This window comes from Glycine soja, chromosome 15, assembly GCF_004193775.1.
Source record: "Glycine soja cultivar W05 chromosome 15, ASM419377v2, whole genome shotgun sequence".
Classification (NCBI taxonomy): domain Eukaryota; kingdom Viridiplantae; phylum Streptophyta; class Magnoliopsida; order Fabales; family Fabaceae; genus Glycine; species Glycine soja.
This window is the reverse complement of record NC_041016.1, coordinates 21,882,267-21,897,510: the sequence shown is the minus strand read 5'-3', so window position 1 is coordinate 21,897,510 and position 15,244 is coordinate 21,882,267. Positions and strand designations below refer to the sequence as shown.

Genomic DNA, 15,244 nt, shown 5'->3' with positions numbered 1-15,244 from the left:
CATCCTCCATTACCTTATAGTTTGCATTTTGCTTCCTAGATCTTCAAACCTTGCCCAGGTTTCTGAAGAAGATCTTATTGTCATGTGGGCCTTTCATAAAGGTTTACAAATTGATTGGTCACATCTTGTTAGATATCGGATGCATAAGGCATTGCGATTGAATGCCCCATTGCCTTATCCTCACCTTGTTACCCTCTTCCTTCAACATTTCAACATCCCTCTTGATTCAGAACCTTATGTTCCAATCAAGAGATCATTCCTTATAGGCGCTTCAGTCATAGCATCCTTTGGTTATATTAAGGAGCATGATGGATCATGGGTAAAGAAGGGTGCTAGAAATATTGGTGAAGAAGGACATGAGGGAGAAGATTCATCTCTTCTTTCGAAGATTTTGGAAAGGTTTGATGGTCTTCAAACCTTTGTTGGTGAGAGGTTCGATACTTTGGAACTGCAAGGGGATATGTGCTTCAATGAAATGGAGTCAAGAATGACTAAGGCTGAAGAAGATGTATCTTACATCCGGTCAAGCTTTGATCTTCCACCACCGCCGCCACCATCATCTTAGACTTATATCTTAATATTAGTACTTTGATTTTCAGCCTTGTATTTTGGCTATATTATTATACTATTTGAACAATTTACTATTTCCCTTTTTGCATGGTATGTTTGAACAATTATTAAGTATGTTATTTGACTATGTGGAGTTTATAATTTATCTATGCATGGTTGTTTGCTTCATGGTTTCATGGTTCTTGCTTCTTGCTTCATGATTTGGTTGATATTTTTTATGAACATTAAATGGATGTTTAAATTAAATTTATTTGATACGCACTTTGGCTTTTTGTTGATGCCAAAGGGGGAGAGAAATGGGATTAAATCAAGAATTCACATAAGTAATCAACTTATTTTTAAGATAAGCATAAATTCAAAAACAAAGGGGGAGCATTTATAAGAGTGACCGACTAGGAAAAAGTGTGTGTGTGTTTCTTGATTTCAGAAGTTGTCATCATAAAAAAGGGCGAGATTGTGGAAGCAAAGCTTCATGATGAATCAACAATGATTCAAAGGTGCTTTGATGATAACAATGATGACAACAAAAGATGATGATAAAAGTGATGAACAAAAAGCTCAAGTGAATCAAAGAACATCCATCTCAAGAGAATCAAGAACAAGTCAAGAATTCAAGAATCAAGAAGAATTCAAGACTCAAGAAGAAAGCCTACAATCAAGAATCAAGATTCAAGATTCAAGATCTCAAGAATCAAGATCAAGATTCAAGACTCAAGATTCAAGAATGAAGAAAAAACTCAATCAAGATAGCAGGAGCACCACTACCACCACTACTTCTACCCGCAGACTGAGACACCCTGTTAATTGGCTGAGAACTCCCACCAACTGGTTGAAGTCCTCCACTAGTCCTCTGTCCTCCAGAATGGTTTCCATATTTCCCGGGAGGGGCAGAATATGGCTTAGCACGATTGTGAGTCACAGGCTTCTTATCTTTCCCATGACTAGCATTGGCATTCCTGTAAAAAGCAGTCTTCTCCCGCTGATCTTCATCAAAGATTCTACACATGTTGGTCAACTGTGCAAAGTTATGAATACCGTGATAATTTACCATCATTTTTACTTCTGGTCGAAGGCCATTGACAAATTTCACGCATTTGGACCTCTCCCCAGCTTCCCCCTGATAATGAGGAAAATACCTTACAAGGTTCTCAAACCTCGCCGCATACTCTGCTACCGTCATACTTTCCTGTTTCAGCTCGAGAAACTCCATCTCCTTCCTATTCTTCACATCTTCTGGAAAATACTTCTCCAGAAAAGTTTGTCTGAAAGTCTCCCATTGGACAACAACACCACCTGCTCCCTCTAAACGTGGGCGAGTGTTCTCCCACCAGTACTCCGCCTCATCTGCTAGCATGTGAGTAGCAAACAACACCTTCTGATGGTCCTGACACTCCATCACCCGGAAGATATTCTCAATCTCCCTTAGCCAAGCCTCAGCACCCTCAGGATCATAACCCCCTTTGAAAGTAGGTGGGTTGTTCCTCTGAAAGCGATCTAACCCATGGTACATAGTTGCTCCTCCACCGCCTCCCTGATTGGCCATAACTTGCGCCAAGTTGTTCAAGGCCTCGGTAAGAAGTCGTTCTCGCTCATTTCTCGCAGCCATTACTTCCTATGTCACGCAAGAAACAAAACTTTGAAGAAAAAAAATAAAATAAAAATATACCAACACAATAGAGTACACCTCTAATCAAACAAAACAAACACAACACATCAGAGTACACAAGGAAACACAGAAAGCTCATAACACACATGAACGAAAGGTTCAACCAGGCTCTGATACCACTAAATGTGACACCCTCTACCCTTACAATTATAACTAACTAATTAAATAAATCATACAAAATTTATTTAAAAGATTATAAACACATAATAATAAAAGAAGAAAAAAAAATGCAACATTAATTAATAATTTTTCTTTTTAAACACATTTAATTTAATCAATTCAAAAGGATAAAGGTTCACATCCACTTAGTGAAAACATAATAGAATATTATTTTTTTTTAATAAAAGATAAGATTATCCCGGCTCAAAACAAGGTCGTCCACTCTAAATAAATAATAAAAAGAAACTAAAGTAGAAAAGTATAACACAATTATATCATTCAGTAAATCATAATCCCTATCACAGACTAAGTCTCTCCATCTCTAATATGTGACTCATCATATGAAGGCTCACCTGAAACAAAGTGGCAATCAGCCCAAACACAAACACACACCGGGAGTGAGTTATCACATTCGTATATAATAAAACATTAGAGCATGTGAAACATATAATACTTAAAGCTGAATTTATATAAATAACATTACTGCACAAAATCGCACACATTATTCACACCCATTCAAGTTTACACACTCCATAAAATAACATCAACCACAATTGTTAACTCAATGAAATTCAAACACAAGCGTTATGCAACAATTATACTAAGACTCAAGCCTATATGCAATGTGGTACCATGTCAGTGAAAAAACAACACTGGGGCGCTTAGGAGTACATGACAAAGCACACCACACAATGGGTATACTCGGTCACTCTCACTAAGTAACATCATAAGGTGACCAGTCAGGGTTACTCTGTTTTGCGAGAATGCCCCAACCACATGGGATCAACATGGGCTTAAAGGAGCACTCAAACCGAGTATCTTTACCCCCAAGGCCTAGACTCCGAAGAATCCGTTTGGGCCTCACCTTCCTGATTCAGGTCCAACCCCTAAAATATTTTTTTTATTTGCACGCAGACACTGTTTATGAGTTATATAATACCCACGACCTTACTCTTATATTTCAAACATATTTAACAAATTGCGCTATAGTTTAACCCTTCAGGATCCTAACTAGGAATCCTACAATTTTCTTTAACACTGCGCATAAAAGTTCTCTCAAAGTACACACTGGTCGGGTTACTGTATAACTCATAACTCACATGACAAGTAATATCACTACAAATATCAATCACACACTCATTCACAACCATGTTTCATGTTTAGAGTTTAACATTTCACACTCTAACTAATTACAAAATATACTCAACAATTAGATAACAATGTATCATAATAATAATAACATACAATATTTAACTTCAAGGCTTATAAACAAGTAACTATAAAATACACATAATATATATATATATATATATATATATATATATATATATATAAGTATATTATATTCGAAATATATAACAAAATATATATTAACGTAAACGTAAACGTACATGTTATATATAACATATAAAAAGTATTAAATATATATTAATATAAAGTAATCACAATAATATCAAATATATTATTAAGTAAATACAAATTATACATAACAATAAAATATATACTCATATTGATTTCTATGAACAACATGTATACCTATATTTTAAATATATTTTAACTAAGTTGCCAACATCAAGAAAATGCCTAATTACTATGTGAATACAACTTTAGTTAATTTCTTTAAATGATTTTAGCCAATTCAATTATCCAACAATCCCTATACCTATGAATTTCATGACAAGAAATCACCCATGTGAAATAAAATATAAAGTTTATAAAAAAAAAAAAAACAGTATCAATATATATGTACACGTATACACTGCGGTGTAAAAAAAATAATTATTTGGACACAATATACATTAGCACAGGAACAAGATTGAAAGGCCAACATATCTGGTATAAACAAATCACCACCACACAATTTTTATGCTAATTATAAAGAATTCTAATTCCTAAGGTACACACCTAACACAGGAACACATCAATCCTACAACAAACTCGCAACAGAACACATCAATTCTGCAACAAACTCGCAACAGAACACCAATTGGTTCATCAAACACACTCAATCCGCGATTAAACATGAAAATATAATTAAATTCATAAACACCCCAAAATAACCCAAAAATTGATCCTCTAGGGATCCCTACACATGTTCATTCTAATCCCCAAGCGTGAGTAACTCATCCCTTACCTCGAGGTAGTCGCTTAAATGTTCTCTGTTAGCAATGGTGGCGTCTCTGGTGCTCTCTAGAGCTCCTCCTCTGATTGCTCTGTTAGGGTTCTTGTGCGTCAGAAAAGAAGAAAGGAACAAAATGTGTTTTCCAAAAAGCTGCTCTAGGTTAACATTTGGCTTATATAGTGGGAATTTATGACCTAATAATTTTTATTTTATTTTTTCTTATTTATTTATGTATTAATTTATTATTTTCTTATTTACTTATTAAAGTTACGGCTGTTACAACGTGAATGTTGTGAAAATGAATGAGACGTGTGGTGTTGTGATGTGATGTTGTGCGACAAAGTGGTGAAATGACGTGAGTTATGCTTAAGTAAGTTGTCTTTTATTCATATGATATGTATATTTACATGTTGTCTTGTTTCTCTCCATTAGCTAGGAATGTGATACCTCACTCCCCGTGGTATTTGTATTTGGATCCTGTGATGATCTCGAACCTCATGTTCGTGGGAACAGATGATTAGATGGATAACTATGAAGAACCTCATGCTAGAGGACACGGGAACACAATGTTCTGATAGAATGTGACATTGGGGTATAGGTTTTTATACTAATTGCATGAAGTATCGGACGACCTTGTTTTGAGCCGAGATGATTTATTATTTATTTGGACAAGTTTTATTGTGATGTTAAAAAAGTGAATATGAGCCTTTTACCCTTTTTGAAAGGCTTGTATTTAAATGTGTTTTTAAAAACTTTTAATTAATTTTGATTTCTTATTTCTTTTATTATTAGTACATATATGTGAGGGGTAGAGGGCGTCACATTGAACGCAAATATGACAGGTTACCAACTGCGGGATTATGTAATGTGGAAAGAGGTTACAATGACGCATCATTGGTGTCATATTTTCACTCCAACACTTCCCCCTTATCTTCAGGTAAGTAGGATGGTCCAATATTTCTCCACCTGTCACTTTATCATCTTTTTTTTTTTTTCTTGATTATACTCTCATTGAGTTTTTCATCAATACAAACACATAATTACTCAAATTTGTTCATCTTACTATAAACATGTTTCTATCAATGAAATTTATATTTATTTTCATATGCTTATTCTTCTACATTTTTTTGTGTGTAGATATATACTCTTCTACATTCAACCATTATTTTCTTTACTCATGTATCATCATTGTGTTCAAAAATATTGTTTTCTCTTAAATTAAGTAACCACCTTTATCTTTTAAATGTTTTTTTAAAGAAAATCATCATTGTTGTGCGACTAAGGTCTTCTTAATCTCTTTGTTAGTTATATTTTTTTATCTCTCTATCGGTTTTGATTGTCTCTTAGATATGTTTTCTTTTTTGTTTAAAAAAACGTGTTACGTCGCAAACGTGGTTACACTTCATCATTTTTAACCAAGTTCACCTCTATATGCATAGGAAACTGGTTGGGTTAAGTTTTAAGGGTAAAATTAATGGAAGTTATTTACATGTGTATATGATGTTGCTGTTAGTTCCTTTCGCTTTGAAAACTCTACCCCCTCGATCTATGAAAATAACTTATGTTTTTTGCAATTTGAGTTACATTTAATTTATTTTTTATGTTTACAAATGTCACTCTTATAATCTACACAATAAAAACTTGGTTAGTTAGCTTTTATTTTATTTTGCTTTTTACACACCATATAGTTACTTTTTTTAGCAATTAAGAGAGAGAGAAATTCACTATAAGTAAAGTAACAATTTTCATATCACTCAGTTTTCGTATTTGGTTTTACCAAAAATGCACCAAGTATAAAGTACTTAGCTTATTTTCTTCATTCCTGTAGGCCTGTTATAATTTGCAAAAGTTTGTACAAATTCCATCTGTTTTATTGCATCAAGGCGCAAACATATCAGTTAATTATTAAATTAACTTTCTCTTTGTTTATTTGTCATTTAAGAAATTGAACGGACACTTTGATAGAGAAATTGGAAATTGGTGGAACCATGGAAGATTTTGGAGCATGGGACCCTCATATGGGAAGCTATTGCCAAAATCAGATAAGTTATAGAATTTTATTATTAGATTAGTTGTCAAAGTGGTAACCTTTGATATTTTTGAGTTTGATAGAAAAAAAAAATCATGTATTGATTTGCCTCACATGTGCTACGCAATGGTACTAGACCTATAGCTTTCGCAAGAAGTTAATTATCTCTTTCATTGATAATGAGACAATTTATCTTTGTAACCAGTAAGCATACATATTCATACGGTATTCTACTAAATTTTATAAGACAATTATGTCCTTAATAAATAAAAACAACACTGTAGAATTGCATATAAAAAACATAATAAGAAATGCATATAAAAAATATTACAAACTACAACAATACTCTCAAAGATTTTATTTCCTACACTGACTCCTTTAAGTTTAAAAATATTACGCAAACACCCCCTTACATGTTTGAAAACATTACAATCCCCTTAACATTATTTCAAATCTTACACTAATAACTCCTTTAAGAGAGAGTGAATGTAAAGGTAAAAAAAATAAAAAATACTTATGTAATTACACAAATGTTATTGTAATTTACTCAAAAATAATGTAATAAAACGACATTTCTTTTTCTTCATCTTAAGAACTTGCAGCTGTGAGTTGGATGACTAATCAAAATGATATGGTTAATGAAATATACTCTACACCCTGAAAAATCCAAGATTATCTTTTCAATTGGCATATCAGATCAACAAGCAATTGTTTAGTACACCGAGCAAATTACTTGTGCATCCTGTGCTTTTTCCATTTTTCTAAAATTATCCCTAGTAACTTTACAGATCCATAATTCATATGGATCCGTGACAGATTCACAAACCATATGGTCGTAGAATAGATACACATGTAAATTTTCATCATAAATTTTATGACAATTAATTTTTCACCAACAATGTTAACTTTATTGTAATTTCTTTCGTCATCCTTCCGCTGCTTCCTTTTCGGGTAACAAAACAAGAAAACTTACAAATTTCAATATACTTGTCGAACCACATGAACCAAATAAAAAAAATTTAAAAAATTCATACCTTTAAAATTCAGACTTAAAAAGTCCACACTATACCTTAAAATTTTCAAAAAATTCAGAATACACCAATTCACTTGGAAACCCACCAGGTCACCAATTCACTCAGACTAGTTCGACTGGTCGAATCATTGGTCCACTAGGAAAACTGACCCTGTTATACTGGATCACAATGGTTACAAACGATTTCAGATCCAACAACCAATTTAGACCAGCTCTCAATCGGACCAGTCCAAGCCAGATTAGATTTTACTGAAGAAAAGTGTGGACAATGGTGTCCACAGTGCAAATATCATTTTGCTTTTATCCAAGTGTCTGGAAATTAGTTTTCCCTTCATTACCTTTCACTTTCATCTGCTAGCACTAAGAAAACAATAACTGACAGTGGATATGATACTGCACCAAACCATGTGAAAGGTAATGTAGCTCAACCGTCATATTTCCGCCTTATCTAAGCCTTCTGATCTTCCTTCTGACCACGTTTTCTTTTGAGTGATCCACTCATAGCAGCCTTAGCTTTTGCCCATTCCTTCAAAGATGCAGCACTTCTCATAAATGAGCAAGTTTCGCCTATTTCAACATTTTCAGAGGATTTTTCTCTTGGACTTGTTTCAACTTTTTCCTCAACTACTGAAGCAGAAGCAATGTCATCGGCACCAGTATGCTGACTCTTTACTGGTATAGTCTCCCTTGAGCTAAACCCATCACTGACAACTTCATTAACAGTATCCTTAGCTACACCATTATGCTTACAATCATTGGAAATGGCAGGTTCCACAATGGGCTCCGTGGCCATTGGCTCTGGGAAAGTAATGCCAGGAAAAATATTTGAAATACTAAATGAATTGTTATTCTGACTAACCATTTGTGTCCAGGATTGTTTTTGCAGCCATGAAGATCCTCGACCTGTCTTATTAGGTGCCACTGCCACATTATGCTTATTATTGGTAACATCTTCAATCACTTGTTTATTGGTAGGTTGAGCTTCCACAAGCTCCTCTATCACGTGTGGATTCGTAGGTTTGCTCCCTAGGTGCCCATCCCATTCCATGTTTTCAGTTTTTTTGTTTGTAGATACGGGTGTGGATTGATCGTCAGATCTTTGTTGACTCTCACCAGAGTCCAACTTTGGCAATATGAGAGAAGCACTGAAAGAAGTATTGCCTTTGTCACCAAGAAGTTCTCTCCATGAAGACTTCTGAGACCATGAAACTTTTTCCCCAAAATCATCTTCTAGTTCAGTAGGCTGTGCACCAGATCCTACCTCATCTGGAAGCATCTGCATATTACTCTTGCTTCCAGGGGTAGTAGACACTTCCAATTTGGGAAGTGATTTTCTCTTCTTGTTCTTGTCATGATTGCTATTACTCCTTTTTTGCACTGGAGGCATGCTCTTGTTGGGTTCTTCCTTAGCAATTTTTGTCTTATTCAACCATGATTCCTGAAGATTGAATAGAACAATTAGATAGAATAGAATACCTACTCTTTGATAAAAGGAAATTGACATTACCACTTAGACCTTAATTTGTTAAACTCCCCCCACCCCAGCCCAGAAAAAGAAAATAAATAACCTGGTTTTCCAAGATCCTTTGAAGTTCCTCGTCCCCTGTTAAAGCTGTTTTATTTTTCTTTGTCTCCACGTTGATAATGAGATCATCTTCATCTGTTGCACTATCTTCACATTCATCAGAATGTAAAGCATCAGGTGATTCAAAAGAACCCTTCTCCTCTCCAAGTTTCTTGGCATTGGAAACCTTTTGTTTTCCCAATAGCTTGTTCATCACAGCATTCATTATGCTAATCTCTTCATCATTCATTGCACCACTATCAGCTGCCCTATCAATAGATAGTTTTTCTCTTTCAGGGACAAAAGGACTACAATGCTCCTCACAATCACAAAAATGCACAGGGAGTAGAGGAACTTTAATATTCTGAAAACTGTATTTGTGCTTGCCAGTTCCACTGAATGGTATGGATTTCACCTACACAGGTTTATATGTAACATGTAAAAACCAAGTCAAATAATTTAGAAATAATATATTTATACATAATTAAAAATAATGCAAAGGCAAAAATATATTCTATATAATTGAATGATTATGTATTTATACATAATAAATCAATAAAGCAATTTAAAAATCAAAATCATTGCACAGAAAATGCATTGTACACAACTTATAAAACAACATTTTACCATTATGAGTGCCTACAAATTTTGCCAAGTGCAAAAAATGGTGATAATGTATTTCCTTGTTAAGGATGCAGCAACAGAGGGGAGCACCATTTATTAGTTGATTGAAGTAAATCCTCATAGTTGGATCTTGCACATCTAAAGTGTAAACTAAAGAGCAAATATTTTCTACATTCTGCACTACTGACAATTATAGGCTGATTCCACAATCGATCGTAGTCAAGATAAGAAATTTTTATTTTGGCATTATTTTATATTTTAGTCCCATCCCAGGGCTATGCAGTAATTTCCACATGTCCCCTTGTGTATGGCTGTGTTTGGGCTTGGGTTTATCTTACTTAGGTGTTATTTTATTTACACTATTAGATTGTCTCCATCATTATGGGATTATGTCTCTAATCCAAAATTCTGGGAGACATATGTGATGGTTTCGTTCAGACCTAAAATTCAGCTCTATGATATCTCAATAATTTTTCATTTACCCAGATACGCGATGCAATCAAACCTAAATCTTTGTTCTTTGTCTCTGATAGAAACTAGAATGAAATGAGATTTTTATTGAATGAATCCCTAATTGTTAATCCGTACCAGTGTGGTATCTGAATTCAGAATGAATGTGGGCAAAATCTAAAAGAATGACTGCCCCAGGAATTAGAGAGCTTAGTTTCTCCCACCCAAAACTAATCCTCACCAACTAACTCCCTTTCCCTTTCATTTTCTGACTATTTATTAGAGCTGCACTAATTTACCTATTCTAATAGATTATAAGTCCTACTCTCAACTTACAAGGCCGAACTAACAGGGCCCATCCTAACAGTAACAGGCCTATCTTGATTTTCTACACGTTATTGAATATTAACTCAACGAAAGTTTCTTCCTTCAATTTAACATAAGAAGAAAACTTGGATGCAATTCCTTATATGGTTTTGGTCTTTGTTATCTATTCAGAATTAGATTTTTACCTCGATAATCAACCTACAAAAAACTTGCATTGAAAGTCAGCATAGGTTACCAAGGTGAAACTCCAATTTTGGTCAGAGAACAACACCAAAAGCATATAAGTAAGTGCATCTAAGTTTTCCCCTTACCATAAAACACACAACACCTCAATCGCTAGGTCCACACGTACCATTCACAGCACCTAAAGATAACCAATCTAACTCCTTCCAATCCTATTGCCTTGCCTACACATCACCCTTACCCTCACCATACCCAACCATCACAATACTAACCCACAAGATTAAAATGCATAGTCTAAAAAATGAAGACATGATATACAAACACCTAAATAAGTGACCTTTCTCAATCTGGGAAAGAAAATATTGAGGTGTTTGGTATTTGACTCGGAAGAGTGTGTGGTGCTGGGAATTTCCTCCTCAATAGCAGCAGCAGGTGGTTTTTGAGTAGCATCATCTAGAGCGCCTTGTTCCCATTCTCTCTTCAAACGCACAAGATAGTCTTCTTTGGCCTTCTCCAGCCTCAGCCTTCCACCCTTCCACAGACACCCATTATACTGCCACATCAACAGAAAGTTAAAATTAGGTATTGCAAACAACAAAATCTTATCTCCCATTTAAAAACTTATGCACATTCATGATACATTTTTTTTTTTGCTCAGCACATTCATGATACATGATCACATAGGATGTGCATGGCTTTACTTAACACGTCACTTGAAGAATCCTATCCTGTGTGGGCTAGCTTCCCTTAACATTTTAAATCTTACAAATTTACCATGGCATCACTTCATCCACATCTCATACACATACGCATCATGCATCATCACATATCATATTCATCTCAGCATACACAAGTACACTCATAGTCAAATGGAAAATGATGTTCCTAAACATAATTCATTCACAAACATATCATACATACACAAATAAGTTACATACAACAAGGCAATACATCTAAATCATACGACTCTCATCCATTGTTACAACTATCTACTTGGTACGATTGGTATATCACTATTATGTACCTTAAGTTTTGGGAATTATCTCTATCATTTTATACTTCTCCTCAAGGTTTTTAAAAACGGTCCGCGGCCATGATTTGGACAACAACAAGGTTTTTTAATTATTAATTGCAACTGCATCGACGGCATTTATCCGCGATTTGCCGCAATACCAACAAACGCAACAAAACCGCAATGCGACCGCGACCCGTATTTAAAACCTTACCTTTGTGAGGTGTAAAAGCCTTATCTAGAGTTATACTAATCCTATCAGGTGAGGTCGGCTACATGAATCACACGACGTCATTCAGCTCGCTTAAAAAAGAAATTGTTAGTGCTTGCCTTGCTGAAGAGCTTGGAGAGGGATTTGGGGTCGGATAGGAAGTCGAGGTAGGCGAAGCTGCGACCTTTGGTTCGGATGGTTTGGACGGATTGGACGGAGCCCAGAGACGCGAATAAGCTTCGAAGGTCTTCGGCGCTCACGGCTCCCGCCAATCCTCCGACGAATATTCTCACTGCGCTCTTCGTTTCTTCCGCTTCCTCCTCCATGCCTACTACGACTACCACTATCCACCTCTATGCTCTGCTTCCAACAACGGCGAGAATAATAGGGTTCTCTGTTTTCACTTGGCACCAGAGAAGCGGCGCTTGACGACACCGTTTTTCCTTTATATGGTTTTTTGAATTTTTAGAATAAATTGTTATTCTTTGCATACTTTTAATTTGACTAAGATAATCGAAAATATAAATGATTAAAAATCTATTTTATTTTAACCTCCTTTTAAAAGTTGGCTTGAACCTGACGGACGAATCACGAATCGGTAGTTTCACTTGTTCGAACAACCTCTTGTTGAACCGAACATGCCATTTATATCAAAATCAGACCAAACGGTTTTATGAAATAACTTGGGTTAAGGTTTTATGCAGTCCCGGAGCTTTAAAAAAAATTGAAGGGGTCAAAATAATTAAAATTATAATATATAAATTAAATATAATATTTTATAGATAATTTCAATTTTTAATTACACTATTTAAATTTTAACTACTATTTTTATAACAAATTATTCTTCTAATATCAAAATATATCTTTTACTTTATTAATAATATTTCTTAAGCTTTTCTTATGACTTTTATTCCCCTTTAGTACCGAATTAAAACTAGAAAAAATTTCTACAAGTTTTGTTTGGAGAAAAGATCGAAAAAATATTAAATTTTCTTATACGATACAAAATTTGTATGAAAATAAAAAAAAATCTATAATTTTTTCAACCAAATTAAGAAAACAATCATATTTTTAACAAAGTTATAGCAAAATTTGAAACATAGAAAAATAGACAATTTTTTTCAAAAAAAAAAAAGTTTATAAAAAATTATCATATAACAAAAGTCCGCATGTTCATAACATATTATATATAAAAAAAATATTGTAAAATGAAGAGATAAAAGTTATTTGAAAAAATAGATTTGAAAAGTGAAAGCAAAACTAGTTAATATTATAGTCAATTAATTAGTGAAATAGTTAATAAATAAAAAATGTTATTTAATCGAGCTGACATTATCAAAAGAAAATTTTGAAATATTCATATAAAATTATCTATTATAATAATAATAATAATAAATAAAATAACTAAAGGTTATTTCAATAACTTAATTAAAATATTGATAATTGAGGAGCAAATAATATTATTTGCAAATTTATTTATGTTCTTTCAATGATTTAAAATTTTTCATAATATATATATATATATATATATATATATATATATATATATATATATATATGTGTGTGTGTATATATATTATTTTTGTAAGTCATAACCAAGATCTTTTCACTCCCAAGGTTTAGACACCTAAAAGGTATCATCGTCATCATATGTGTGTGTGTGAACCATTCAATTTTCATTCTCACGTGTTCATTCTCATATGATATGTCCCTTTTGAGGATATTACATCATTCAGTTATTTAATGGTTATGATTAATCTATGTTTAAAAATGAAAAAACAAAATCAAAAAACAAAATATCTTCAGTTATTCTGTCGAACACATATCATTTCTCTCCATTCCGCGCATGTATTTGAATCCTTTCATTTCATCATTTAACACAGGACTGAGAAACACAAATAAAACCTTCCAACCACAATTGGTTGTTATTTTGGCAAATTCTTCGTCTTAAATTGTGCAACTGCTAAACAATCAAAAGGGTGCGATCAGAAGTCTTAAATGGTTATGATTAATCTATGTTTAAAATTTTCAAAATTTGAAAAAGAAAAAACTGAACCAAAATACGAAATATCTTCAGCTATTGTGTCAGACACATCTCCTTCCTCTCCATTTTTCACTTCCTACATGTATTTCATTCCTTTCATCATCCTTAACACATGAGTGCGAGACACAACTAAAACCTTTCAACCACAATTGGTTGTTATTTTGGAAAATTCTTCGTCTTAAATTGTGCAATGGCTAAACAATCAAAAGGGTGTGATCACAAGTTCACAACTTATCGTAGTTTTACCAATATTGAATTTCAAAGTTGTCAATCAAGTGATAAATAGTTCATTACAGGGTAATAGTGAAATTTGTTCTTGAAAGTGTGAGACGTTGACAAATTGGGCTTCGGAAGATGATTAATTTAAATATATTCCCTTAATGTGAAAAAGTGCGACAAATTAATCATGCAAACAATTTAATTACAAATTGGTCTTCGGAAGATGATTAATTTAAATATATTCCCTTAATGTGAAAAAGTGCGACAAATTAATCATGCAAACAATTTAATTACAAATTGGTCTCTAAAATTTGCAACTTAATATCAAAGTGCCCTCGAAAGATACAACTTATTGTCAAATTGGTCTTTGAACATTACAACTTAATAACAAAATGATTAAAATGATTTCAAAATTAATAAAAGTGAAAGAAGCTAAACTTCAAAAAGGGAGTTTTTTATATTAACTAACTCAACTGAAAGTAGTTACATCTCTAGTATTTATACTAGAGCTAAACAGTTATTACAACTAACAATAGTAATTGTCAACTAATGTGACACCCTCTACCCTCACAAATAGCGAATAAAAGGAAATAAAATCATGCAGATTTTTTTTAAAAAAAAAAAAAACACATTGACTTTAAATTGATTTCAAAAGGTAAAGGGTTCGCATTCACTTAATGAAAACATAGTAGAAATTGTTCAAATAAAAACAACAAAGTTATCCCGGCTCAAAACAAGGTCGTCCATGCTGAATAAATAAAAAAACTAAAATAGTAAATATAACACAATTATATCGTTTATGGAAAATATAACATGCGAAGTAAAATCCTATGTCCCAATGTCACACTTATCAGAGCATGTCTCTAACACAGACTAAGTCTCTCTGGCTCTATCATGGAACTCATTATATGATGACTCACCTGAAACAAAATGGCAATCAGCCCAAACACAAACACACACCAGGAATGAGTTATCACATTCGTATATAATAAAACATTAGAGCATTTGGAACATATAATACTTAAAGATGA

General features: G+C 33.4%; 2 protein-coding genes across 2 annotated transcripts; both read right to left on the bottom strand.

Annotated features, from left to right (window-relative positions):
- Nucleotides 1-743: 743 nt before the first annotated feature.
- On the bottom strand, nt 744-4,574 carry LOC114385952. The gene is made up of 3 exons (XM_028345979.1): nt 4,530-4,574; nt 1,308-2,182; nt 744-762 (listed from the first exon to the last, which is right to left on the bottom strand). The coding sequence occupies exons 2-3, from the start codon at nt 2,174-2,176 to the stop codon at nt 744-746; spliced, it is 888 nt and encodes a 295-aa protein (XP_028201780.1). The 5' UTR covers nt 2,177-2,182; nt 4,530-4,574.
- A 2,857-nt stretch (nt 4,575-7,431) lies between these two features.
- Nucleotides 7,432-12,392, bottom strand: LOC114387711. The gene is made up of 4 exons (XM_028347918.1): nt 12,070-12,392; nt 11,065-11,280; nt 9,148-9,558; nt 7,432-9,017 (listed from the first exon to the last, which is right to left on the bottom strand). The coding sequence occupies exons 1-4, from the start codon at nt 12,274-12,276 to the stop codon at nt 8,028-8,030; spliced, it is 1,824 nt and encodes a 607-aa protein (XP_028203719.1). The 5' UTR covers nt 12,277-12,392; the 3' UTR covers nt 7,432-8,027.
- Between the last annotated feature and the right edge of the window lie 2,852 nt (nt 12,393-15,244).